Raw genomic sequence first — 26,673 nt, forward strand, 5'->3', positions numbered from 1 at the left:
AATAAATGATTACTGAACTCTAGCGGATAAGAATTAAACTAACATGTCATCAGCGCACTCTGGCCGACGATAAAATGATGATGGCTTCCAGCATCGAAGACAAGATGGCGGACATGACGTCATACTAGGTGACGATATATATGCTTTGAAAAAAAGTGGTGGGAGTCAGTATGCCAGCAGCCACCGCGGGGGAAGGATCGGTCGTCATTTTTATTTTTTTGCCCTCACCGGGTTCGAACCGCGGACTCCGAGCTCCGTGTCGTAAATGTTTGTTTTTTATAAAAACTTTAATAAATTTTATTAAGTGAATTTTTTATAAATTTTAAATTTTTTTCGTTAAAATCGGATAATAAATAAAAAAAGTTAAAGATGGCGACCGTAACGGAAACTGCAACGGTGACGTCATCTTTCAAAATGGCGGTCATAATCCTAGATGACGTATATATTATAAGCGGCTATCTCTTAGGAGTTTTAAGCCTCTTTAAGGAATTTTCGTTTTTTCTAAGACAAATTAACATTTGAGGATTTTCTAAATCCTAATTTTTGAATTGAGTAATATTTTGAGATTTTTTGGTGGAATTTTTTTTCCACAGAAATGGAAATTTTGGTGAATTTTGAGGAATTTTGGGCAAATTTTGCCAAATTGTGGCAAATTTTGAGGGTCAATGGTCAAGGTCAAGGTCAAAGGTCACAACCATCCAAGATGGCCGCCGTGACGTCGCAATCCAATATGGCGGTCAACAACACCGACACCACACCCAGAACCCGTGTGCCCGGACCGTCATTCCTATACTACTTCTATCAATAAATATACCTCATTGGGACTGGACCAGTTTAGAGACAATAAATCTGACGACCACATTTATGCATTGGTTTCCACGAGCGTTTTAAAAAAAACCAAATTATAATACGGTCGCTACTGGGATAGCTGCCGCCGCGACACAGCTGGGTAATTACCCTCGCTCTCGGGGTGTCAAGCGGACAATGATGGTGGGGAAGGGACAAGCCGGGTGGCTCGCACCCCCACCACTGCACCTTTCTTTAGGTGCGTCACCAGGGTAGACCACACCCCCACCCCGGACTGCTCCAACATGTGGCATGAGGAGCTCTTCTCGCGGAGACCCTTAGGCCTGTGTGCTCTAGAAACTAGATTATATTTATTTATTTATTTATTTGATTTGTAACATGCCAAACCAACAGCACAAGGCTCCAATGGTGGGCACAACATGTAGGAAAATTACAAAACAAATACAGTAACAAAACAAAAACTAGAACAAAACAATCATAAGAACAAACAAATAGTAGGACAAAACAAAGACAAGACAACACAACATACAAATATCCATATGAATGCTTAAATTATAATAATTACTTAAACTCATGAGAGTGTACAGAATATAATTATCTGATTTTTTTTGTGTATTTTACAACAAGATTTTACTGTATTCTGTTATGTTTTCCTTTGCTGCCAACATTTATTTTATTTTTATTTATTTATTTGATTTGTTACATGCCACACCAACAGCACAATGCTCCAACGGTGGGCACAACATGTAAGCCAAGTAAAAAAACAAACAAATACAGTAACAGAACAAAAATAAGAACAAAACAATAAATTATAAGAACAACAAATAGTAGGACAAAAACAAAGACAAGACAACATAACATACAAATATCCATATGAGTACTTAACTTCTAAAAATTACTTAAAATAACAAAAATGTTTCATGAGAGTAATAAATGTATAAGTACAGAACATATAATATTATGTAGATAAATACAGTTAGTATCCTTAGATTAATATATCTGGTATTAAATAATTTAGATAAAAACATTAGAGCATAGAGATAATTAATCTTTGGATGCCGAAAAAATAATTTTTCAAACAAGTTTTTTCTCTCTGGTAGGTTGTAAGTGATTAACATACATATTAAAATTGTTAACAAGTCTATATATAATATCATTTGTATTTAAAAGTGTGCACAAAAAAGGTGGGTTACGGCTATTAAAAGAAGTAATTTTAATGCCAATAACATCAAATATATGAGGACATATAAGATTACCATAATAACAATTGAAGACAAAAATGCCATCTAAGATCTTTCTTCTAGTTGATAATGAACCAAGGAGGGAATTTAAATCTATGTTATTGATGGTATTTAATTTTTTGTTAATATAGTCAGATACTTTAGATTGAATCCTGTCAAGCTTTTCAATACCAGTGTTATTGATGCTATTCCATATAATAGAACCATATTCAAGTTTTGATATTATTAGAGCTGTATAATAGAGAGAGAGAATAGAGTCAATGTTGGAGGTGTTAAAGGTGATAAATTTAATTAGACCAAGTATTTTGTTAGATACCGAGATAATGTTTTCAATGTGAAGATGAAAAAATAGTTTTTGATCCAGTAAAATTCCTAGGTCTTTGACATGTTGAGATTTTTTAATAGGTGAGTTATCAAGTTTGTATTCATATTGCAACGGGTAGGTTTTTCTAGAGAAGGTAATGATAGCAGTTTTTTCCATGTTTAGATTGACCAAATTATTTGTGCACCAATTTGCAATTTCTGTAATATCACATTGTAGTAGGTAGCTGTCATGATATGAAGAGATTTTTCTATATATCTTTAAGTCATCAGCAAAAAGAGTGCCAACTGAGTTCTTTAATCCAGATGTTATATCATCAATGTAGATATTGAAAAGTAAAGGAGATAGTGTGCCACCTTGAGAGATGCCAGAAGGAGTTGGGTGGAGATCTGAACTTATATTCTGTACTGAAACATAAAAGTTTCTGTTATTTAAATAGCTTGTTAACCATGATAAATATTTATCACTTAGCCCAATTTTGGAACATTTGCTTAGTAGTATTTGATGATTAACAGTGTCGAAAGCTTTAGCTAAATCAAAGTAACAAACATCTACTTGACCACGTGTGATGACTTCAGAATAAATGGTATTAAGAAAGGAGACTAAGTTTGTCATTGTTGTTTTTCTTGTTCTGAACCCATGCTGTGAATCGGACTATCTATTATTTACATTAAACGCTAAGTGTTTAAATATTATTTTGTCAAATATTTCGGCAAATCCTTTTAAAAGGGACATAGGCCTGTTATTTGAAACAATATAAGTTTTGCCCTTTTAGTATACAGAAATAACCTTGGCAATTTCCATTTGTCGGGGTAGATGATATTTACAATCCTGAAATTATATATATGCTGTAAGAGAGGAGCAAGGATTAAGGAGCAACCTTTGATAATAAAATTTGGTATGTTATCAGGTCCTGTGGACAATGAAGATTTTAAGGTTTTTATACTCCAAAGGACTAGACTAATTAAGATACTAGACATAGTGTAAACAGTCACCCGTTTACAGGTTGATTTCATTATCTCATGTTTATTGTAAATTAATTATCATAGTTAAATATGCATTTGTATTATAAGTTGTACCAGCAATCACACTAATAGGGATAGCTAAGGCAAGCCAGTATGTTTAGTCTTTGGAAATTGCAGCTGTTTAGTAATTTATTGTCTTCATTTAATTATTCTTTGGACGCCTATACCTTTTTCTGCAAGCTTTACATGAGTTAAACACAGGTTTAATTACCCTACATTGGATTTTACTACAACTGCTGAGTATTTCTTCCTGCTAGTTGCGAGCTCGCTGGTTGCTACAACAATCCGGGGAAGTTGAGGTTGAAATGGAAGGAATAGAGAGGATTCTAAGACGCCATGTTCGAGAGAAGACGTTTCCCTTGCGATGTGTCGCCAAAAACCTGGTGCCCGCAAAGGAAACAAGAAGATCGTGTCCGCTACGATAGTTAGATACTACGGTGCTAACATAGTATTCAGATAGGAGAATTCTGAGTTCATCTACCTCAGAATACAGGGTATACGCCTTAACACGACATACGAGGCGTTTCGCGAGTGCTTCCAGCATCGCGACTTCTACATCTGATTCCTGCCATCTCGTGGTGAGAACGTTCCTTGTACCACGTTTTTCAGGACCATTTTGGTGTCGCCTACGGCAGTCGTAGTGGATTAGAACTCTATTGCAGCGTCCCTTTCTACAAGTTCCTGCGACCATCCACCGATCTACCCAGAAGTCCTGAATGGCCGAAGAACCTGCCCTACCCACAAATTGAGCTAGTACCGGTAGTTGCAAACCTTGATAATTCAGTAATGACGGTGTAGTATCGAAACTGGACCCGAATCCATACATGTCTGGCTATCTGTATTTGATAGGTTATTTAAAAGCTGGTACTACGTTAAGATAATCTGAACCTAATCTTTCTAGTCAAACTTATTCAGATCAATAACTTTCAGTTCAAGTGTTGTACATATCTATGTGTGGAAATTATATCAATTATATACATTTAATAATTTGATATTGCTTTAATTATTAAATGTTATCAGTTTTGGTATTAATCGTACACGAGTACAGCCAACCACCATACTTTGCCAGCCATTTAACATACATTTCCCTTAACATACACTACACCGTAATATAATCTATAATTACTCAAATATAAGTAACTGTGACGTGTTAGCTGTGTCAAACGCAGTTGTAATAGTCATAGACAGAGACACACGTTCGCGCCACAGAAAAACTGTCGACCAACAGTGGGGCCCGACAACGAGGGATCGTCGGTCGCAGGATTCCCAACTGCCCTGAAAGTGCTTTGTGTAGATTGTTGTTGCTAGTGCGTCCACCGCTACAACAAGATGTCCGCCGATGAAGGTAATTACTTTCTGAGACGTACACGAACCGGCATTGACAAGGAGGACACAATTACATATCAGCCTGTAAATACAGAAACTGATAGAAATAGTGAGAACGAGGTTCGCGCCATAGAGGAAGCTGAAACCTCTGCTTCCGCGGCCGTGACAGGAGGTAACCACACTAACGCAATTACCATGGAGGATTTGATGCGTGCCGTAAATACGATTACCGAACAGTCCCGTCAGCAGTCTCGACAGCAGGCAGAGCAGGCTCGACAGCAGGCATAGCAGGCTCGACAGCAGGCAGAGCAGCAGGCAGAGCAGGCTCGACAGCAGGCATAGCAGGCTCGACAGCAGGCAGAGCAGCAGGCAGAGCAGGCGCGACAGCAGGCATAGCAGGCTCGACAGCAGGCAGAGCAGCAGGCAGAGCAGGCTCGACAGCAGGCATAGCAGGCTCGACAGCAGGCAGAGCAGCAGGCAGAGCAGGCTCGGCAGCAGGCATAGCAGGCTCGACAGCAGGCATAGCAGCAGGCAGAGCAGGCGCGACAGCAGGCATAGCAGGCTCGACAGCAGGCAGAGCAGCAGGCAGAGCAGGCTCGACAGCAGGCATAGCAGACTCGACAGCAGGCAGAGCAGCAGGCAGAGCAGGCTCGACAGCAGGCAGAGCAGCAGGCATAGCAGGCTCGACAGCAGGCAGAGCAGGCTCGACAGCAGGCAGAGCAGCAGGCAGAGCAGGCTCGACAGCAGGCAGAGCAGGCTCGACAGCAGGCAGAGCAGCAGGCAGAGCAGGCGCGACAGCAGGCATAGCAGGCTCGACAGCAGGCAGAGCAGCAGGCAGAGCAGGCTCGACAGCAAGCATAGCAGGCTCGACAGCAGGCAGAGCAGGCTCGACAGCAGGCAGAGCAGCAGGCAGAGCAGGCTCGACAGCAGGCAGAGCAGCAGGCAGAGCAGGCTCGACAGCAGGCAGAGCAGCAGGCAGAGCAGGCGCGACAGCAGGCAGAGCAGGTTAAGTTACTATCCGAGGAGGTAAGTAGACAGTCGGTACAAGCGAAACAATTATCCGATGAGCTTTCCCGGAATATCTCAGAAGAACTCACTAGGGTACAAACTGAACAAGCCAAAATGCAGTCCGAATTGGTAGAACTAGTCGAACTTAAAATAACTGACATAACTCAACAACTAGTTACGCAAGTAAGAGTTACACAAGGAGAATTAAATGATATTCGTGAGTCAGTAGCAGGAAAATTTGCCGAACTAGATTCACAAATCATAGAATTGCAACAAAAAGTCGAAGATGCCGAATCCACATCGATCGAAACCGCAAAAATAACTGCGGAAACACAAATTAATAATTACGCACACATCGTAGACGAGCAATCTGCACAGATAAATATAAATTTGCGTCAGCACGAGGCTGCTACTTCCGACGACTTTAAAACCGTGTCACGGAAAATTAATTATTTGGAAAACTGTGTACAACGCATCTCGTTGCACGGAACAGGTGTACCAACTGACATCGAGTCTGCGGCCGAGCCATCGCCCGTAGAACGACACACGATTGTGACGTCACGTCCGGACACGCCAACGCACGACACGCAACACGTGATCGCCAGCACATCCCCAGACGGGGACGCACCACAACGCCGAAATACCACAACGCCGAAATACCACAACGCCGAAATACCACAACGCCGAACGTACAATAACGCCGAATACCATAACGCCGAATTCCGAATTGACCACAACGCCGACGACCCGAAAACTGCTGTGTACCACAACGCCGAATGACCACAACGCCGAAATACATTAACACCGAAAAATGTCATTGCAGTACTGACACAAAAACAAACTCAGAAGAAAGTCACTAAATATACTGAAAGAGAATTTAAATGTACAACAACGCCGAAATACCATAACGCCGAATGCCAAAACAACGAATCTACAATATGACCATACCGCCGAAACCATTATATGACCATAAGGCCGAAACCATTATATGACCATAACGCCGAAACCACAATATGACCATAACGCCGAAATTCTAATATGACCATAACGCCGAAACCATAACTTGTTGCCTACCTGCCAGGCATTGAAATGCTGTATTAGTAAGATAAGCGCACTCTCTTGAAACTGTGAAGCTAAACATACAGCCAACATGTTTATCTTTTTGCACATTCAGTATCAGTACTGATTTTTCCCCTAGTTAAAACATAACACTTTCTTATTTTTTATAGGGCAAATGGAAAATTGATTGAAATGAAATATATTTTTGAAATAATATATGTATATTTCTTTTTTACAATTCAAGATCAAGTTGAATGTTTTTTATTTCGCAAATGCGACGTTTTTACAAGGGTTTCAAGAAGAGTAGGCGGCCTTTTGAAATGTCAGCTCCCATGAGTTGATTTGAGGAAATAAATTAGATATGAAGTAGCGCCGGGAATGATAGGCAGGAGAAACACGAGATCCCGAAAAATTTGCCAACTTTCGTTGAAAATCTGGAAGTAAATTGGACCCGGATCGCCTAGGTGGGAGGCTAATGCTGTAGCTAACCTCCATTCTTGCAGTTACTAATATATTATTCGATTCAGACTTACGTAGTTATAACAAAAATGATAGGGTTACCGCTTAAGGTCCCGCAGGTACACGCTGCATGCTCGTTCAATTGCTTGTGCGTGAAGGGCGACTCAGAGTTGGAGGCACCGAGGATAAGGGCGGTATATCGATTTAGTGTCACATTCACACAAGTAACCTGTGAGTGGACGAGCGTCTTAAACGTTTGTCTCAATAAGTGAGTAGTTTGTAGTTCGTAATTTACACATAAAGTTTTTTTTAATGTACGCTTTTTGCAAATAGTGCACCATTTGTCTGCAAAAAAAGTATTCTACCATTTTAGGCTATTTCCATAACAATATTTACAATACTTTAGGTGCATAAATTTAAAAACTATTTGATTCATTGCTATAAAATAAAGGAATTAGGATATACATAATTGTATAATACTGTCCAAATAATGAAGAGATTCTTTAATACCAATAAGCCTACTATAATTATATTTTAAAAAAATCATAACCACTGTAAAACTACCTGGCATTTCCCTAAGGAGCTCGCCAACATGTGCCTAAACTGCATTGTAGCATGTCAGAGTAATTTTTTACAGATTTAGTAAAGTGTCTTTATGCTGTTTATCTACGAAAAAAAACACACACTTCTTTCAAGAAAACATGCACAATATAAACACATTTTAGGTATAGTCTAAATAGCCAAAACTGGGGTGTTTAGGGTGCTATTTCAGAAAATGTACTAGCTGGATACAAATGAAACTACTTAAGGGTGTTGCAATAGGCGGGCCCCTTAAAGGCGTTCAAGTGTGAAAAATTCATAGTTCGATGTTTATTATAAATAACGTTAATTCTGTATACATTAGTTGTAAGCATAGTTTGAATATTTTTCTCAAAACAGCTTGTTAAAGACAAAATATGCATGTTACACGAGCATACAATCAGTAAAAACCAATATTAAATTATTCAGAATGAAATTACGTGCGATAGGCAATATGCTGAAATATACCCATAACGAAATAATTTCTTTTTTTTTTTATAATAGCTGTGTTTTCGAATTTTTTTTGTAAAATACGAGGTTATTCTGGTATTCATGTGATATCTTTGGGCTATTATATCCAGTTACGTGAAGTTATTTAAGGTGGTCGTTTGGACCGGCCGCTATAAATACTGTGCAGAGCTTCAGCAGTTCACGTATCACACAAGTGTACCGCGTGTGTGCTCTGCACTTGCTACCAATACCACTTAACATATGTTACACGTGTTCCTAGACCATTGATGCCAGCTTATACAATCCTCTATATAAATAACCTCTTTTGGAAGCTGAAAATGGCTAAAATTGTTATTTTCACCGTCAATTTTAGGTTTGAAAATAACGTTTCACTGACTTGAAAATGGTTTAGGAACGTGTAAAAAACCTTCATATTTAATATTTCGTCATAAAATGATAGTATCCCCACTGAAATTGTCTTAGAGGGGAGTCTTCGACAATGTTGCTGCATGTCAGAAGACCGCCTGGCGGATATAGGCGTAAGGACCTTGATGCGCGTGTCTGTATCGCTCTTAGCTCTCCCGCCCTTCCCACGCCTCGAACATTAAAAACATACCCGCTATCAGGCGGCCACCTTAAATCGTTGCGCAATATTTAGGATTCCTGCGTAGAACAGTTTCACAGCGGAAAGTTTTAACATATTTATGTTGAAATCATATAATAAGATTATATCTTCATATTTTTCTAACATGTTACATAATTCATTTTCAAGGTAGGCCGTTCATGGCAGTAGCGTAGCTAGGATTTCTGTTCGGGGGGGCCCACATTTCGTCATTCACCCGTCCTCCAAAATTTGTGGGGGGGGGGGGGGGTGTCCCGGGAATCCTTGGGAGCGCGTCGTTTGGCCTAAAATATTTGGCCTAAAACTGTTTGAGAACATTCACTTGGCCTAAACATTTTTGACCTAAAGTCATTAGGCCTAAAATTATTTGGCCTAAAGATGTTTGGCCTAAACATATTTGGCCTAAAACCATTTGACATAAATTTGTTTGGCCTAAAGTCATTTGACCTAAAATTGTTTGACATAAAGTCACTTGGCCTAAAATAATTATGTGACACTTATTTGACCTAAAATTATTTGGCCTAAAGACGTTTGGCCTAAACTTATTTGGCCTAAAGTCATTTGACCTAAATGTATTTAGCCTAAAGTCATTTGACCTAAACATATTTGGCCTAAAGTCGTTTGACCTTAAATTATTTCCTCTTTAAGTCGTTTGGCATAAATAATTTAGCTTGAAGGTATTTGGCCTAAAACTGTTTTCAGAATAATTAACTCTGATCTTTTAACAGGTACTTCTAGCAAATAGTAGAATGTGTTAGTTACTTCCAGCTATGCTATATGTTGAGCTTTAACGTTTATAGAGCAATAATTTACAACCCTTTATTTAGACATACAAAAATTTCTAAAATGCACACAGAATTGCAGTTTACAAGATCATTATAGCTGTAAATTGCAAATTTGCTCACTAATGTAAAACTTGTTTCGCATTTGTAAAAAAAAAAACAATTTAAGTGATGGCATATTGGTAGAGATGATGGAAAATAGCATTTAAAAATCAGACTCATAGCAATATGTTTTCAATTAAAGAATATATGTTTAATACTATAATTATACTAAACAATAAATTAAACAAAAAGCAATTTATTTAGCAAACAGTTGAGTCAGTTTTTGGAAGGCCATTTTTTGCACAAATTCTTTGTTATTTTTAAGTACTATCCTACACTGTGTTTATATAGAATATTATTGTTTTGGTTACAAGAAAACACAAATAAATGTGAAATTGCTAGTGCGTGCATAACATACATTTCCAATAAATCTAAAAGAAATTATTTTCGAGATGCTTTGGGTTTAATTATAGCTGGTGATGTTTGCAGTTAATAATTGTACTGTCATTCAGATGAGACTTTTATTACGCTTATCTGTTGTCTTTTATTCTTCCAATTATCGATGTTACAGTGTGTGCACAACAGAACATTTGGATTACCGACATAAAGTAACAAGATATATTTTCTGTGCCCTACAGTTGATAATGGCAACATACATTTTAACAACCGCTACTGTTGAAACCTACGTGTCGCTTAGAAAGTAGCGCCAGTTTGTTCTCCATGTCACAACTGGTTCCCATTTACGTGTTAAATAATTTGTCGAGTTAAGCAAATAGTGCATGCACTCAGTATGACGAAAAATTGAAATACACAAAAAAATACAGGATGATGAAAGTTTTTTTTAACAAGTTGGTGCATCTCACTTGGAAAAACGTTGGCTACAATTACTGACTTTGTATTGGAAAATGTTTTTGATATCTACAAAAAAATTGCAGCAAGTCATTTTTGTATGGCAATCAAATTTTTCTGATTTAAAGCCTGATTGGCGCATTTTATAGCTAATTAGCAGAACCCGGTAGATATGGTTCTGCCATTGTAAGATAGAAGTTGATGCGCCGCAGCGCCATCTAGTTGATACGCTACTAAACTTGACAGGATCACCCGCTGGGCTAATCTGAAGATTGCCTGAAAATTTCTTCAAAATCGGTCCAGCCGTTTTGTGTTCAATAGGGAACATATGGGTGCGTATCGATTTTTATTTATTAGAAGATAAACCACATTGTAGTATTTAATAGCTTATAAATCACTTTGTAGCATTTTATAGCACCTATATAATTAAAACTATTATCCATCATCTCTCTAGCTATTTGGCATTCATAATTGAGAATGTTGCCTTGTACTACTAGTCAATACATCGTAGTGCACTCAATGAAGTATATTGCAAATACTAAGAAGCGATGTTTGAAAATTTTTATTAATGTGCCTATATATTTATAATTAATAACTGTGCTAGCTGGCAACGACTGATTTTTGTCGATGTCTTGGAACATTGAATTGCGATGGCTTACCATTTTTTTAGCGTTTAAATTATTTTGTTCCATAACTCAAAATTCTGATGCAGAATGACGAGAATGTTTTATTTTTCAATTTTAAGGGTTTTCACCATATTTATGAAAAATTTCGGTAAGTATTTTAAGCTAAATATTTTCCGTGTATAAAATTTAGTGCATATGTGTAATATTGACAAACGTAAAAATTTAATTTAAAATATATTTAACGGTCTGAATCTGCGTTGGTGAAATAATTATTATATAATTTTTGTACGATCTTTAAATGATTTATGCGATGGGATTTGGTAATTTAAGATAGTTTTTTGTACATACGTCATTGCAGTTTTGAAATGTTTGTCATGGAAAACTCAGATATGTAAAACCAGAAATGCAAAATGGAAACATAAACCATACAAGTTAAAATAGCTGATGTCAAAAATATTGATCAAAAGATGAAACCAAGCATGTAATTAAAAAAAACACAATAATCACAGCACAGACGAACACAGCCAAACTTAAAATAATCAGACAGCACAATAATTCCGTGGAAGTAATTTGGTCATGAATAATAACAGCACACACGGATACAGTGGCCTAACAACGAGAAATGCAGACAACCCACAAACTGGACCACACAGAAAACACAACAATGGAGACAAACATATATTATGGACAACACAATGACGAAAACACCGATGAACACAGCAGGTTACCAATGACAAAAACAGTCTGGTAGGTTCACTATTAAAAACAATACCTCTACATAGTAACCTTGTGCTTTCTTAAGATAGCAATCTGTAGAGACCGTAAAAATTCGCAGATTCATTCGGCGATATGATAAAATTCAAACACATATACATTTTATATGATTTTGCTATTGGCTTACTGTTCATCTTGACACTTGACAAATCTCAACCAGTTATAAAACCTCAACCAAAGAAGGGTCGAATCACGGACAAACCAGCTGAGACGACTTACAAGTCGGCAGCCAATGAACTTGCGTTACTTGCCCAAGTGTACAGGGGAATGTGCAGTCTATCCTGAAGGCTATCGAAACCGCGAATTTTTCCGGTCCCTAGCAATCAGTCAAAACCAATTACATTTTAATTTACTGTATTATTCTTGATTTATTGCAATTTTTTGTACATACGCCATTGCTGCAATGGCGTATATCCAAAAAAACTGCAATAAATCAAAATTCCCCATTGCATGAATCATTGAAAGAATGTATTATTCTTTTATTTAAGTTAAAAAATTATGTTTAAATTTAACTTATCTAGTTTAGTAAGTTGTTCAAGGATTCATCACATAATTTCATAAACATTTGATATGTAAATACTAGCTCGAAGTTTGCTTCTATTTAGACTTTCATAAAAATTGTTTCTAGTATTAATATTCACAACATCTAAGCACAAATTTACTTTTTATTGGTTGTTTTGATGATTAAACAGAAGAAAATAAAAGAGTGTTGATTACAACGCATAAGCTGCAAAGTGCTGATTGGTATGCTGAGGAGAATGCAAAGGATTGGAGCTGTACCCAACATGATCTCAATTCATAATAAGGGGCAATATAAATCATGTAAATCAATATTATTTCCTGAATTATGAAATATCTAGATGTATGCAATGTGTGGCATTAAAGTTAGTTTTTACTTGTCTCATCCTCGATAAACATAATAATATAACATCCTTTCTGACAATAATAAAAACTAGTTTTTCAAACTTTTTTCCATTGTCCAGGTGAAGCAATGTCTATGCTGTATACAAATGTTGGTTTTCCTGTGCCCTTCAATCTGAATCTTCCTACTTCGGGGTGTGCCCTTGGCCACAATTGCAGCCGTGGCACCAGACAACCCTGCTACAGCCGCGATGCATGCGACTTTTTTACAATAAAAACCCTGACTGGAGCGTGTATGGCTTGCCCTGAAACGCATCCATACTCCAACCGCTCTTAGCTACTAACATGCATGCTGGAGGGCCCACAGGGGTTCATGCTGGTGGCATAGCGGGATATGGGAGCTCGTCAGAAAAAAAAAACACGGAGCGCTCATTCGAGAGCCAGCTGTCGAAGGAGGAGGATGTATCGTTGCTGCGCGATAAGCCTTGCAGATACCCGCGTGCTTGAGATCTTCCCCCACCTGCAGCGTCATACAGCCGCAGCAGTGTTGCCAGATGTACTGACAGTCGCCCCCATACCTCGTGGCTGTGACTTGGTCTGTCAGTCGAGTGCAGTGGCGGCAAGTTCGCTGGCTTGCTGTTACTCTTCCCACGCGTATCCATACCCACTGTCATTCAACCACCCAGCCAACATATGCACTGATCTATCTTTATTACTTCTACAATTAGTCATGCAAGTTAGCAATAATTGTAAACTGATCTACGGAGACCCTATTTATTTGTTGAAAGTGTAAATACATGTTATATAATAGCTCTGAAAAGTCTTAAAGAGATTGTGTCTTTGCATGATAGTTTCTCCCTTCATAATCACAACTAAAATGAATTCAAACCGTATGTTATTGTTACAGTTACCAAACTTAAATTTAAGATGCAATGATACTTGAAGTGTTCTTTAATCTCCTGCGTATAAATTTGATGGTACTTGTCAGAGTCACGGCAGACTGAACTACCATAATGTCCTGTTGTCATCTAGGCAGCCGATGCAAGTCGATACATAATAAACGTGGCCCAATTTAAAATGTAAAAAGATGTGCGGCCGCCACAAAATGTTTTTATTTAACAATGCTACAATGCTGTCTTTACGAGTGCCTAGAAGTTATTCTCTTCAGCACTCTTCTAAATTCGTAACTGCAGAGGTTCCAAAGATCCGAAAAATGACATTTTAACTTTTTATTGATGTGTAACATTTAAGCTCTCTGCATAAGGCGATTAGGTAGAAGTAATTTCGTGAATGTAACGGAAATGTGTTACCAAGGTGCTGCCATCTGTGGTGGATGGTGCGATCTAAAGTTCACAAATCCAAAGGAAAACTTTATAGTAAAATAATAAAAACACGATTTTCCTAAATAATCCATATTCTAAGTCTGTTAATAGGCAAAAATAACTTGGCAATGTTAAATAATATCATCTTCTAATAACAAAAATAAATCATCTTGTAAAACTTTGACTTAATTGCAGTCTAAGGAACTCAAAAATTAAGATTTTGGGACAGTGGAGTCTCAATTTGAGTTCACAGAGTATGAATATAATTACAAAGTTCTACAATGATTATCAGTTACATCTTAAAGTTATTATTCAATGCTCTAAGTTAAGGAGTAAAAACAGGTAGTCAGTTAACACTAAGAAATTTTGTGTTACATATACCGGCTGTAGAGTGAATGAATGCACTCAACTGACGAGAAATAATAATCATTTTATCTAAGGTAGGTTGCCCTAAGTTCGCCAGTGTGCCAAAATTCGCCACCTGCCCTAAAAAAAAAAAGTACTGATGTGGGCCAACAGGTGGCAGCAAGCATATATATTTACACCTCTAAAGCTTTAACCTTTACAACATCTATGGCAGTTCCGTTGCCAGTGTCGCGATAGTCGCCATATTGTAGAAAATGCTCATCACGATATAAAAATTGTTCTGTAAGTATCCATTTGTGATATATTAATCGTTTTTAATAAATTAAAGTTCCATTTATATTTTAAAAGAGTTTTCTGTGTACTTTATGATGAAATAAATAGTTGTGTGGATTTATGAAAAAATGTTTAATGAGTAGTATGTAAATGGGGCTACTAGATCTGGGTTCTGGGTGTGGAGCCGAGAGCCGGCTCCGCCATCTTGGATTGTGACGTCACGGCGGCCATCTTGGAGGAGTGTAACGGGACATAGCGTAACGGGACAAGTTTGACCTTGACCTTTGACCTTGACCCCGGCGGCCATTTTGGATCCGCCATCTTGGATCCGCCATTTTGGATGACGTCATTGTGTGTTCTCGAAAATTCCGGCGATGTGTTTTCCGCCATATTGGATGATGACGTCACCGTTGCAATTTTCGTTACGGCCGCCATATTTAACTTTTTTATTTATTATCCGATTTTAATAAAATATTTTTTAAAAATTATAAAAAAAATTAAATAATAAAATTTTAATAAAAAATATTTAAAAATTGTACTTTTACGACACGGAGTTCGGAGTCCTCGGTTCGAACCCGACGAGTGCAAAAAAAAAATGGCGACCGATCCTTCCCTCGTAGTGGGTGCTGGCAGACTGACTCCCACCACTTTTTTTCAAAGCATATATATCATCACCTAGTATGACGTCATGTCCGCCATCTTGTCTTCGATGCTGGAAGCCATCATCATTGTATCGTCGGCTAGAGTGCGCTGACGCCATGTTAGTTTAACTCTTACCCGCTAAAGTGCAGTAATCATTTATTACTAAGGTGCCCGCCATCTTGAAATTTGGCCGCCATCTTGAAAATCCGTAATTATTTAGCTAGAAATTCGGGAAACGTTCCAAAATTCATTAAATAAATCACTCATTAATTTACATATTGATTCGATGGATTCCTGTCCTCGGTTCGATACCCGATCGATGCAATAATGTTTAATTTTATGAAAAAAAAAACAATAACTTCAATAAACCATGTTCAACATTTTTAAAGAGACTTTAAATCCTCTACTACCATCATCCTATAAGCCATCAAGACCGCCATATTGGAAATTCGTAATTGTAATGCTAGAGATTCGGGAAAAAGTTCAAAATTCATTAAATAAATTTGTAATCTATATACTGACTGATTGGATCGACTAAGCTCCTTGGTTCGGTCCCTGGATGATACAAAACAACTTTAATTTTAAAAAATACCACTAAAGTGTAAGGTTTGAGAAAATAAAAACACCGCAAGTTCTTTTAAAAACTTTTATTACATACATACTACACTACTACAAGTACAAAAAAAATACACAGAAAAATTACTAAAGCCTTGTGGATTTCTCGATTGAAACAGTCTTCTTACTATACAGACTAAGTCCTTTACATGACTTTAAATGTCTATTCAGTTTATCAGGTCGACATATTGGTACACCACAATTTGCACACAAAGCAGAATTATCGACTTCATTAAAAGGACAGTGATATATTTCGTGTCGTTGTGCACTTTGAATATTTGCCAATGTTTTGTTACAAAATATACAGCTTGATTCCGATGAATGTACAGCCAGTCTATCACAATTCCTGAGGTGCCGTTTTAATCTTCCATATTGTACAAACTTGCTTAAACATCTGTTGCACTGATATTTAATGCGTTCAGAGTTATCACTACAATTGTGTATTACATAATCACGTAATTTCAAGTTTTTGATCTTCTCGCAGTACGTGCAGCCGGATGATGGAACACCGTTGGATGCACCTTCCTTCATCAATGCCACTGGAACTGTTGACAACCATTGTAACACTGCTGACATGTTAACTTCTGAAGCCGTTGAGGTCTGCTCTGCAGAAGATGTTGCACGCGTCGAAATCTCCCGCTGTGCTGAGAGAGCAGGTGTAGCTGTAGACATCGTTGTCATCGGGCTCTGCACTGATGATGGTAGACCTTCGATCCAGGTTGGTGTTGATACTGGTAATGATGCCATCGAGTTCTCAAGAATAGATAGATACTGGTCCATTATGTTATACAAGTCTAACTATCCGAACCGTTCATCACCGCAGCCAGAGACGGACTGAAGTCCATATCACCTGGGGTCTCACTTATATAGTCTCATTAGCCGGTACAACACATGAGTCAAATCAATAACCATGTTCATTATACGTCTCGGAGCATTTTTTATAATGACGATGTAAGCTATCGAGACGTGAAATTAGTTTATTGCACTTTTTGCACTGAAACAGTATTCTTTGAGCATTATTCTGGCAGCTGCTTCTTTCATGTCTGCGCGCATTTGAAGTGAAAGTAAATGATGCGTCACAATATTTGCATTGATGCGACGTATGCTCTTCATGAATTGAAGTCTGGAATGCAGATGATGAAACGTCAGCTGATGATGGAACAGCACGTATCGTTGTCTCCTCTGCAGCAGGTATCGGGATCTCCACCGCCGCCGTGGTCTCCTCTGCAGTCGGTATCGGGATCTCCGACTCCATCATCGTTGCTGCCATCGAGGTCCCAGCTGCTGTCGGTAAACATTCTATTCCGGTCGACATAACTAAATCTCACGAAACTTAATGGAGAGAGCACGTCCGTACTGCACCGCGACCAGAGGTGAACTGCGGGTCCAGTCGACTGAACCTCGCTTATATACCCGTGGTCTACTGGTATACCTCATGAGTCAAAATAATGTCTGTATTTAAAATTTTTTTTTTTTCCTATTAGGTACCTAAAAATTGTAGAAATAAAAAGCATACGAGTTCAAGTTTTACACATATATTTATAAAAATTACACAAATACATATTAGGTTAAGGAATCAAGCATTTTCACAAGCAAAGTCTTTAATGCTGCACGAACTGACACGTCGACTCCGGTCCCAACTGGTTCGTTGACTCCGGTTCCAACTGGTTCGTTGACTCCGGTTCCAACTGGTTCGCAGGCCACAGGATCAGGAACACAGGTTTCCAGCTGGTCATCTTCTGCGACGTTGACAACTCCGACAAGACATGGTCGATGACGTCTGTGACCACGTCTACGCCTGGGCTTTGGCTCAGTGCTAGTTGGGACAGATTCACTGCCTGAACTGCGACGACGAGACACACACCGTTTGGGCGTCTGCGTAGAAGCATCACAGGTCGCAACAGGTTGCAACATGCTCATGTTTGGTGTTGCACATGCAGACGAGGCGACTACCTCAGCGATGCTAGCAGGAAGGATTGTGTGTGGTCTCATGTGATAGACGGCACAGTTTCCAGGTTCGCAACAAGCTACCAGCTGCTGAGTCGGTTCGTAGGACACAGGAAAGTGCGCAAACCGCCAATGCTGAGCACCTCCATCACAGGTTTCTGTATATGTACGTAGATATCCGGAATCCCAGTAGCTGTACTCGACACTGCTGAAGCTAGGTCTTGCGCTCACGTACACGTTAGCAGGATGAAACGTAAACATCTTCTTGCAGGTCGAACGTCAACTGAAGGCACGTACATATGTACGCCATTTATATATGCAGGCTCCTACTAACATTGTGTGTGCCATTTCTGCATTAGCTGCGAGTTTGTACAGGCAGAGACACGTTCAAACTTGTCACATGGCTGCATGTCGTATATTGCACTAAGCTTGCGCAGGGAAGGACAGCCGTAGTCGGTCTGTATATCTACGATTTCAGCTGCTCCAACGTCGCACAGTTCTCGTAGCCATTTCTTCTGTTCAGGTCCGGCAACGTAGATTATTTCGTTTTGAACTAGTAAATCTTGAAGTGTGTTTTTCACTTGGTGGTACGGAATTTTTCCTTCGTCCCACTCTAGTCCGTGATAATATTTACATAGCCATTCATTCGACCGTTTACTTTTTTCGTCTAGTAGTTTCCACGGATACGGAGGTCGGAAGCTGCGGGTTCGAGTCCGGCCGTCGTGAGTGACGCCAATTTCCTTGAGCACGAATCCATTTTGACTCTGGAAACCTTGCAGGTTGCAGTACATCTTGTCGCTAGCAATGCTCGGTCGTAACTAAATTATTATCGAAAACTAAACAGTATTTATGTCAGAATTTTCACAAGTTTGTCTCGACAATTGTACGAAGCAAGCCGATCGTGAAGTATCAGACAAAAAGCATAGGTGTTTGGTGGAATATTTCCGCTAGTCGTTATCTCGATCCTACAGTCGATGATGTTTGAATTTATTCGATCATCCTGTTTGGAAACGTCAAACACCATTAACGGTGCCTTGTTCTTGAAATTGTCGGGACTCAGTATCGGTGACTGTCTCCGCCCATAGTAAGCTTGCTGAAACTTGGCATACATTTGATATGCTAGAAGGAATCTTCCACTTTCAAAGTCCATGTTCATGTCAACGTACGGATAACTTTCGCTGTTTAAAAATATTTTTACATTGCGTATTTGACAGTTATCGAATACGGAGCGACTTACTCCTGCATTGAGCTGTCTGCCGGTCTGAAGCCCGACGATGATGTATCTTGGTTTTTCCGTAGCGAAGCTGGACTTTACTATCCAATTGATACGCTGACTATGAGGCAAGCCAGGATAAGTTTCCAGGCTCCAGGATCGGAATGGCACATCGAAATTCTTGCCATTTTCTATGTTCTTCAACATCTTGACTCGTTCAACGGTGCTCACTTGGATGTGGGGCAGCATCCACTCGATAGACTGTAGTGTTAACGAGACATCTTGAGGGTTATCTGCAGCGGCGACAATTGCATTAATGTGCGTGTTGGCTAGAAGCAGTATGAGCTCTTGTTTCGAATTAATGATTATATGCTTGTAGTCCTCAGCGAATCCAAGAAGCATGGACAGAGGAACACAAACTTCGAACTTCCCTTCGGCATAAACCGGAAGCTTATATTCATCCTCGAGAGCCCAACCGGCCATCTTTGCAGCAGACAGTTCATTTGGCGTGAGCGAAAGGTAATTTTTCATAGCAGATGTTATGCCTACATCTCTCGTCTGGTCTACCTCGACACCATTGAGTACATAAGTAATGCGCTCGATTAGGTGAAGAATACCATTGCAGGATATTGACGTCGTTGTCGGATGCGTACCATCCGCTTTTGTAAGCGTGCCTCTTATACGTAGAAATGACTGCGAAGGTAAAGTACAAATATCTTAGTGCTGTACTGCAATGCGTACTTCCGATGGTAGTGCGTACGGTCCGAGCAGGAAAGGCTGGTACTCGTGCAATTCCATTTTCGTAATGCTGTCATCAAAAATGACTGGATCTTCCACGTTGAGGATTTCGTCTTCCATATTTATTCGGCACTTGTCCAATACTGAGAAGATACGTTATGTTGTCAGGTGTTAATGCACCGATGTCTGGTAGAGAACTGTTCTTGTTCACGCCAATACGATTTCTTTTATAACTGTTCGGTGTTACGAACTTTATGCCCATCGCTTCAAGTGCAGACGTAATGTAATTTCTTCGTCTTGAAAATTCACCAATCGTCCTCGCTGGTCAACGATTCGGACGACGACTTCGTGTGCGCACTTCACGACGACTGGAACGTAAATGATACTTTGCGGTACTTCGACCAGTTTATATCCTGGCGGGACCATCGGCGAAAACTCGTGCAGCATGTTGCTTAGTCTTCCGTTGAGATACGTTCCACTTGCCAAATTACAGTTTATTCTTATGACATTCACAGGCAAAATGTTTACTGCGCGTGTAGATTCGTACGTTCTTCCCGTATCATAAACCTTTGATTCGAATCCGAGCATCGTACCTATGGTGCCAGGTTTCGTAAAGTCGACATTTTCACTGCATGTTAGAATGCTTTTTTGAGTGTTTGGATTTCCACGCAGTTGAAAGTCTACATCCTGTGGTAACATATCCCTGATGTAATTTGCAATGTCGTCAATTTCGTAAGAGCCAACAGGTAACCGTATTTCATGAGCGGTCCCTTCACTTTTCAGGAAGCAGATCTTGCAATTTTCTTCGTCGATATTAGGTATGGCATTATACGTTTGAAAATCTACGAGTCCGATACACCATTCTCCGTCTAAATCCAGAGGCGGGAAATGAACCGCCCGCAGCTCAGATGCGTGACCTGTCAAGGTAAGTGTTATCGACATGACTAATAAATTATCATCACTGCACAACCTTTAAGTAGCAATTTTTTTTATTTGTCAGCTAATTTTTGTTTGTTAAAAAGCGAAGACACAAGTGTCCGCAGTTTGTTTGATTAGGCCTCTGTTCCGTTTCGTAATTGTAAAACAACGTAGTGGACCGGCCCAGGTACTGTCGCAGTTCTGGCGGAGGCCGTAAATTACCGAAACTGTCGTAGTACTCGACCATTTTTCCAGACTTTACATAGGCCACCCAGTGCGTGCCTCGACCCGACGACGTGTCTAAATTAATTATGGCGCGCTCACGTGTCTTTGGCTTGCTGGGCAAAGTGTCTCGCATAAACACGCCGCGGAAATTTGGTATTTTCAGTTTGCGTGCGTACTTTATTAAATCTACGTTGGTGAGCGGTCGTTTCGGCAAAGAACTTAGGATTTTCTCTTTACACGTTTCTTTCTCATGCCTCGTCCTGTCTTGTGAGGTTGCAAGTAGAGTCCTGCGCCGTTTTTTTTTTTTTACCGATGGCAATGGCTTCCATGCTGGCATTGTGTCGCTGTGCTTCTTTTAACTGCTTGCGCTCATTCTTCGAAGTGTTGACTGCCCGCACTATACCGCTCGTTGCACCGATGAGGCCACCGAGGGCACCCAATGCAGGCAAAAGCAAAGGAAGAAATCCTCCTATAATCTTCTTGTCGAGAGTCTGTAATTTTTGCTTGGCTTTCTGCACGCCTGCACCGATCTTGCGTTTGGTCTTACGTGAGTTAGTCTTTGACTTGATGGAGCTGGCTCGACGAGCACCCATTCCTAATTTCGTCTTTGCCTTCATGATTTTAGATACGCCCCAGGCCGCGATTTTTTCTCCTAGTCCCGCGTTCGACGATTTACTTATATCTTCGGCTTCCTGTGCCAATATCTCGTCGGCCCGGTGCCTGGATTCCAGATCCTTGCTTAATGAATATGCGATATCGTGCTGCTTGCACTTTTCATCGAGTGAATTAATGCCCACGTCACCGCGAGCTAACCTTTTCGCTAGTTTCGTGCCGGGGCCGCAGAATCTGTAGCCGGGAATGTGTAGCTCGAATGGTAGATTGTTTATCAGCGAGTTCACGAGTCCTGCGCCGATGTGTTTTTTGTTCTTACCTCTTCGAGTCATTACGCACAACTGACCAGAAAGTATAAATACGCTTCTTTTATACAATTACTTTTGTACAATGCAGGTCGTCAAGCAAGACGTGTGTTTGCCCGTACGCATTACGCAAGACGATGTATTTAGTGCGCGTGAATCACGACATGGCTTACTGTTGCCTTCTGCCGTACGATGCATAATGGCGGGTCCGTCAAACTGTGGCAAGACGTGTGTTTTACTGAGTTTACTGGAGGAACCAAATGGTCTTCGGTTCGAGAACGTTTACTTGTATTCCAAGTCGTTGCAACAGCCAAAGTACCAGCACTTGGCCGCTGTTCTGCGCTCGGTGGATGGTCTGGAGTATTTTCCGTTTAGCGATAATACCGATGTTGTACCTCCAAGCGAAGCAAAAGCCAATTCCGTGTTTGTTTTCGACGATGTGATGTGCGAGAAACAAGGCATAATACAAGAGTACTTTTCCATGGGCAGACACGGCAAGGTAGACTGCGTTTACCTGTGTCAGACGTACGGTAGAATACCCAAACATTTGCTGCGTGATAATGCGAATGTCATAGTTTTGTTTCGCATGGACGAACTTCATTTACGCCACGCTTATGACGATCACGTAAACACCGACATGTCGTTTCAGGAATTCAAAGACATGTGCTCCTTGTGTTGGAAAGAAGAACACGGATTTATAGTCATCGTAAAGGACTGGCCTCTATATAAGGGCAGGTACAGACGAGGTTTCGATCAGTTTATCGCCAAACATGAGTCATAGCATTTCGAAATTCGGTCGTAGCAGTCGAGACTTACGTACTGCTCTCAAGTCTCATGACGACGTTATCCGCAAATACATTTCGCTACTGGCTCAAAAAATAGACGGGGTGAAAAAGGAATTACTTGAGTACCTCGTAGCCATAGACCAGCGCGTGGAAGCTTCGGATTCTCGCATTCGCGACATGATCGAAGTTTCGAATGCACAAAGACGGGACGATCTGAGGACTTTTCAAAGTAGTCTGAAAGCATCACTATCTCACTTGCCAACAAATTCAGATTCAGCCAAACACAAGAAAGAAGTTTCTGCGAACGAATAAAAAAAGTATATAAGGAGGTCTTGCAATAAGTTTTCAGCCAGTACAATGTCGGACCTGGCCAGTGACCTTCATCGAGCTATACAGTCTGTTCGTGAAAAATATTTACTTGCTAGACGAACCAGACTTGCACGTGAGATGGAAAATGAGGAGATATTTAAACCAATCACTAGTCGCCTCGACGAACTTAAAAACAAGGAAGAACCAGCCATCATTGTGAAGGCAGAAGTTGAAGATGAAATGCCGACTGTAAAGAAGAGAAAGTATGAACCAGATCGAGAAGAAGAGGACTTAACAAGTACAGAGTCCATGCACAAGAAAAAAATACCGAAAAAGGGACATCAAGTTAATGCAATGGTCCGACCATACCTGATATCGTTTACGAGCCGGAATAATGACACGACCTACGGAGTGTACAGAAAACATAATAAATGGTTCCTCGGTGCTAAAGAAATAGACTTTCTACCAGGAAATATCGTGCGCGTAGAAGCATTCAAAACACGCGGGACTCCGGGTCTGTACGAATTGCTGTTTCGCAGGGAGCCTAAAGGATATTCTCACAAAGACTTACAAGAGTACAAAAAACTGCTAGAGCTAACCAATGCACATTTTCGCGATAACGATCCAGATAGTGGTGTATATAAAGATGTAGATCATGAAAAAATGGACATTCTCGCTAATCTCTTCAGTGAACTAACAATACATGGCGAAGGTTTAAAAAAGCTAGAAAGTGGTCAGGTATTTGACTATGTATATTGGGACGACCCTAATGAATTAGTTGATCGCCTTAGAATTCTACATGCTTCGCTTAGCGTAGGAAACTATTCGCACATCAACGAAATAGTCTCCATACTTGAAGAACTGAGGGAAGCCGGCTACATACAATGAGTCGAACCGGAATCGCTCGCGAACTTCATGCTCCTGCTAGACGGAAATACCTTCGTCGCAAAGTCATAGTTCGTGGAATTGACGATTTATTCCAGGCGGACCTTGTTGAGATGATACCGTATTCCCGATTGAATAAATGTTTCAAGTACATGTTGACAGTCATCGATGTAGCAAGTTCGCTTGGGCTAGACCTGTCAAATCAAAGACTGCAACTGACGTAGCCAAGGCCATGAACAATATTTTGCGTGATGGACGTGTACCATCGCACCTGCAAACGGACCTCGGGAAAGAATTCTACAATGCGACCTTCAAGACTTTGATGAAGAAGTATGGCATCAAACACTACTCTACATTTAGTAACGTCAAAGCCTCCGTTGTCGAAAGGTTTAACAGAACTTTGCGTTCCAAGATGTGGCGACAGTTCACGGCTAACGGAAATTACAAGTGGCTTGACGTCTTGCCGAAACTAATAAGCGAATATAATTCCACTGTGCATTCTACCACGAAAATGAAGCCAAAGGACGTAAAGGACAATCGCCTGCTTCAAACAGTGTTTTCCAACACGAAGAAGAAAGATCCACGAAAGTGTAAAGCTAACGTCGGCGACATTGTGCGAATCTCCAAGCAGAAAGGTATCTTCGAGAAAGGTTTCACTGCGAACTGGAGTCCCGAACTTTTCCGTGTGACACACGTACGTGAATCAGAGCCTAGGACCTACTACCTCGAAGATTTGGACCACAAACCTATCCATGGCGGCTTCTATGCCGAAGAGATTCAGCCTACGTTGTATCCCGATACGTACTTGGTGGAGAAGATTATAAAACGAAGAAATGGACGGTCCTACGTCAAGTGGTGGGGCTTTCCACCTCGCTATAATTCGTGGGTGGCTGATGCGGAAATCGAGAAATCCACAAGGCTTTAGTAATTTGTCTGTGTATTTTTTTTGTACTTGTAGTAGTGTAGTATGTATGTAATAAAAGTTTTTAAAAGATTTTGCGGTGTTTTTATTTTCTCAAACCTTACACTTTAGTGGTATTTTTTAAAATTAAAGTTGTTTTGTATCATCCAGGGACCGAACCAAGGAGCTTAGTCGATCCAATCAGTCAGTATATAGATTACAAATTTATTTAATGAATTTTGAACTTTTTTCCGAATCTCTAGCATTACAATTACGAATTTCCGATATGGCGGTCTTGATGGCTTATAGGATGATGGTAGTAGAGGATTTAAAGTCTCTTTAAGAATGTTGAACATGGTTTATTGAAGTTATTGTTTTTTTTTCATAAAATTAAACATTATTGCATCGATCGGGTATCAAACCGAGGACAGGAATCCATCGAATCAATATGTAAATTAATGAGTGATTTATTTAATGAATTTTGGAACTTTTCCCGAATTTCTAGCTAAATAATTACGAATTTTCAAGATGGCGGCCAAATTTCAAGATGGCGGGCACCTTAGTAATAAATGATTACTGCACTCTAGCGGGTAAGAGTTAAACTAACATGGCGTCAGCGCACTCTAGCCGACGATACAATGATGATGGCTTCCAGCATCGAAGACAAGATGGCGGACATGACGTCATACTAGGTGATGATATATATGCTTTGAAAAAAAGTGGTGGGAGTCAGTCTGCCTGCAGTCACCTAGGGGGAAGGATCGGTCGTCATTTTTAATTTTTTTTGCACTCGTCGGGTTCGAACCGAGGACTCCGAACTCCGTGTCGTAAAAGTACAATTTTTAAATATTTTTTATTAAAATTTTATTATTTAATTTTTTTTTATAATTTTTAAAAAATATTTTATTAAAATCGGATAATAAATAAAAAAGTTAAATATGGCGGCCGTAACGAAAATTGCAACGGTGACGTCATCATCCAATATGGCGGAAAACACATCGCCGGAATTTTCGAGAACACACAATGACGTCATCCAAAATGGCGGATCCAAGATGGCGGATCCAAAATGGCCGCCGGGGTCAAGGTCAAGGTCAAGGTCAAACTTGTCCCGTTACGCTATGTCCCGTTACACTCCTCCAAGATGGCCGCCGTGACGTCACAATCCAAGATGGCGAAGCCGGCTCTCGGCTCCACACCCAGAACCCAGATCTAGTAGCCCCATTTACATACTACTTTAATGGTTCATTATTTTAGAAAATCGTGTATGTGTTCTTAATTTCGCCACCATAGCATGTTATGTGGCGAACTTAGGAACAGTATGACAAACTTACCTCTGTCAGTTACTCAATACCTAAAAAAGTGTCAAGAGGTTTGAAAATCATTTTGCATTGGTAAATATAATTACATGATATTAATTTATGTATTTTAAAATTATTAAAAAATAAATAACTCATAATTTTGGATAAATATTTGGAGTGTGTAGTTATTTAATAAAACATTCATGAACTTATATTTTACTTGTTTCTTTTTATAATTATAACTCCATTATTCACTGCTGGTATTTAAAACATTGTTTCAGGCCATGGATAAAAGTACTCTGCGTGTAAAATATTGCAAATGGTCCAAGGAGGATTTGGACAAGGCTTTGGCCATGATCAGAAGCAAGAAGATCAGTATATTGGGAGCAAGTAAGCGATATAACATACCGCGCCGAACATTAGGAGGTTATGTCAAATCTCAAGTTTGGAACAAAAAGAAAAATGGACGCCCTACAGTCCTGACAGG

At 39.8% G+C, this 26,673-nt stretch overlaps 1 protein-coding gene across 1 annotated transcript in view; it reads right to left on the reverse strand.

Moving 5' to 3' along the window:
- Window positions 1–916: 916 nt before the first annotated feature.
- Window positions 917–26,673, reverse strand: part of LOC134533477 (uncharacterized) — a 36,040-nt gene continuing 10,283 nt past the window's right edge. Inside the window, exons 2-3 of the mRNA XM_063371001.1 lie at window positions 4,952–5,673; window positions 917–945 (exon numbers count right to left, since the gene is read on the reverse strand). Coding sequence (XP_063227071.1) covers window positions 917–945; window positions 4,952–5,673 — 751 coding nt within the window. The remainder of the gene's footprint in view (window positions 946–4,951; window positions 5,674–26,673) is intronic.

Source organism: Bacillus rossius, chromosome 6, assembly GCF_032445375.1.
Source record: "Bacillus rossius redtenbacheri isolate Brsri chromosome 6, Brsri_v3, whole genome shotgun sequence".
NCBI classification, from domain to species: domain Eukaryota; kingdom Metazoa; phylum Arthropoda; class Insecta; order Phasmatodea; family Bacillidae; genus Bacillus; species Bacillus rossius.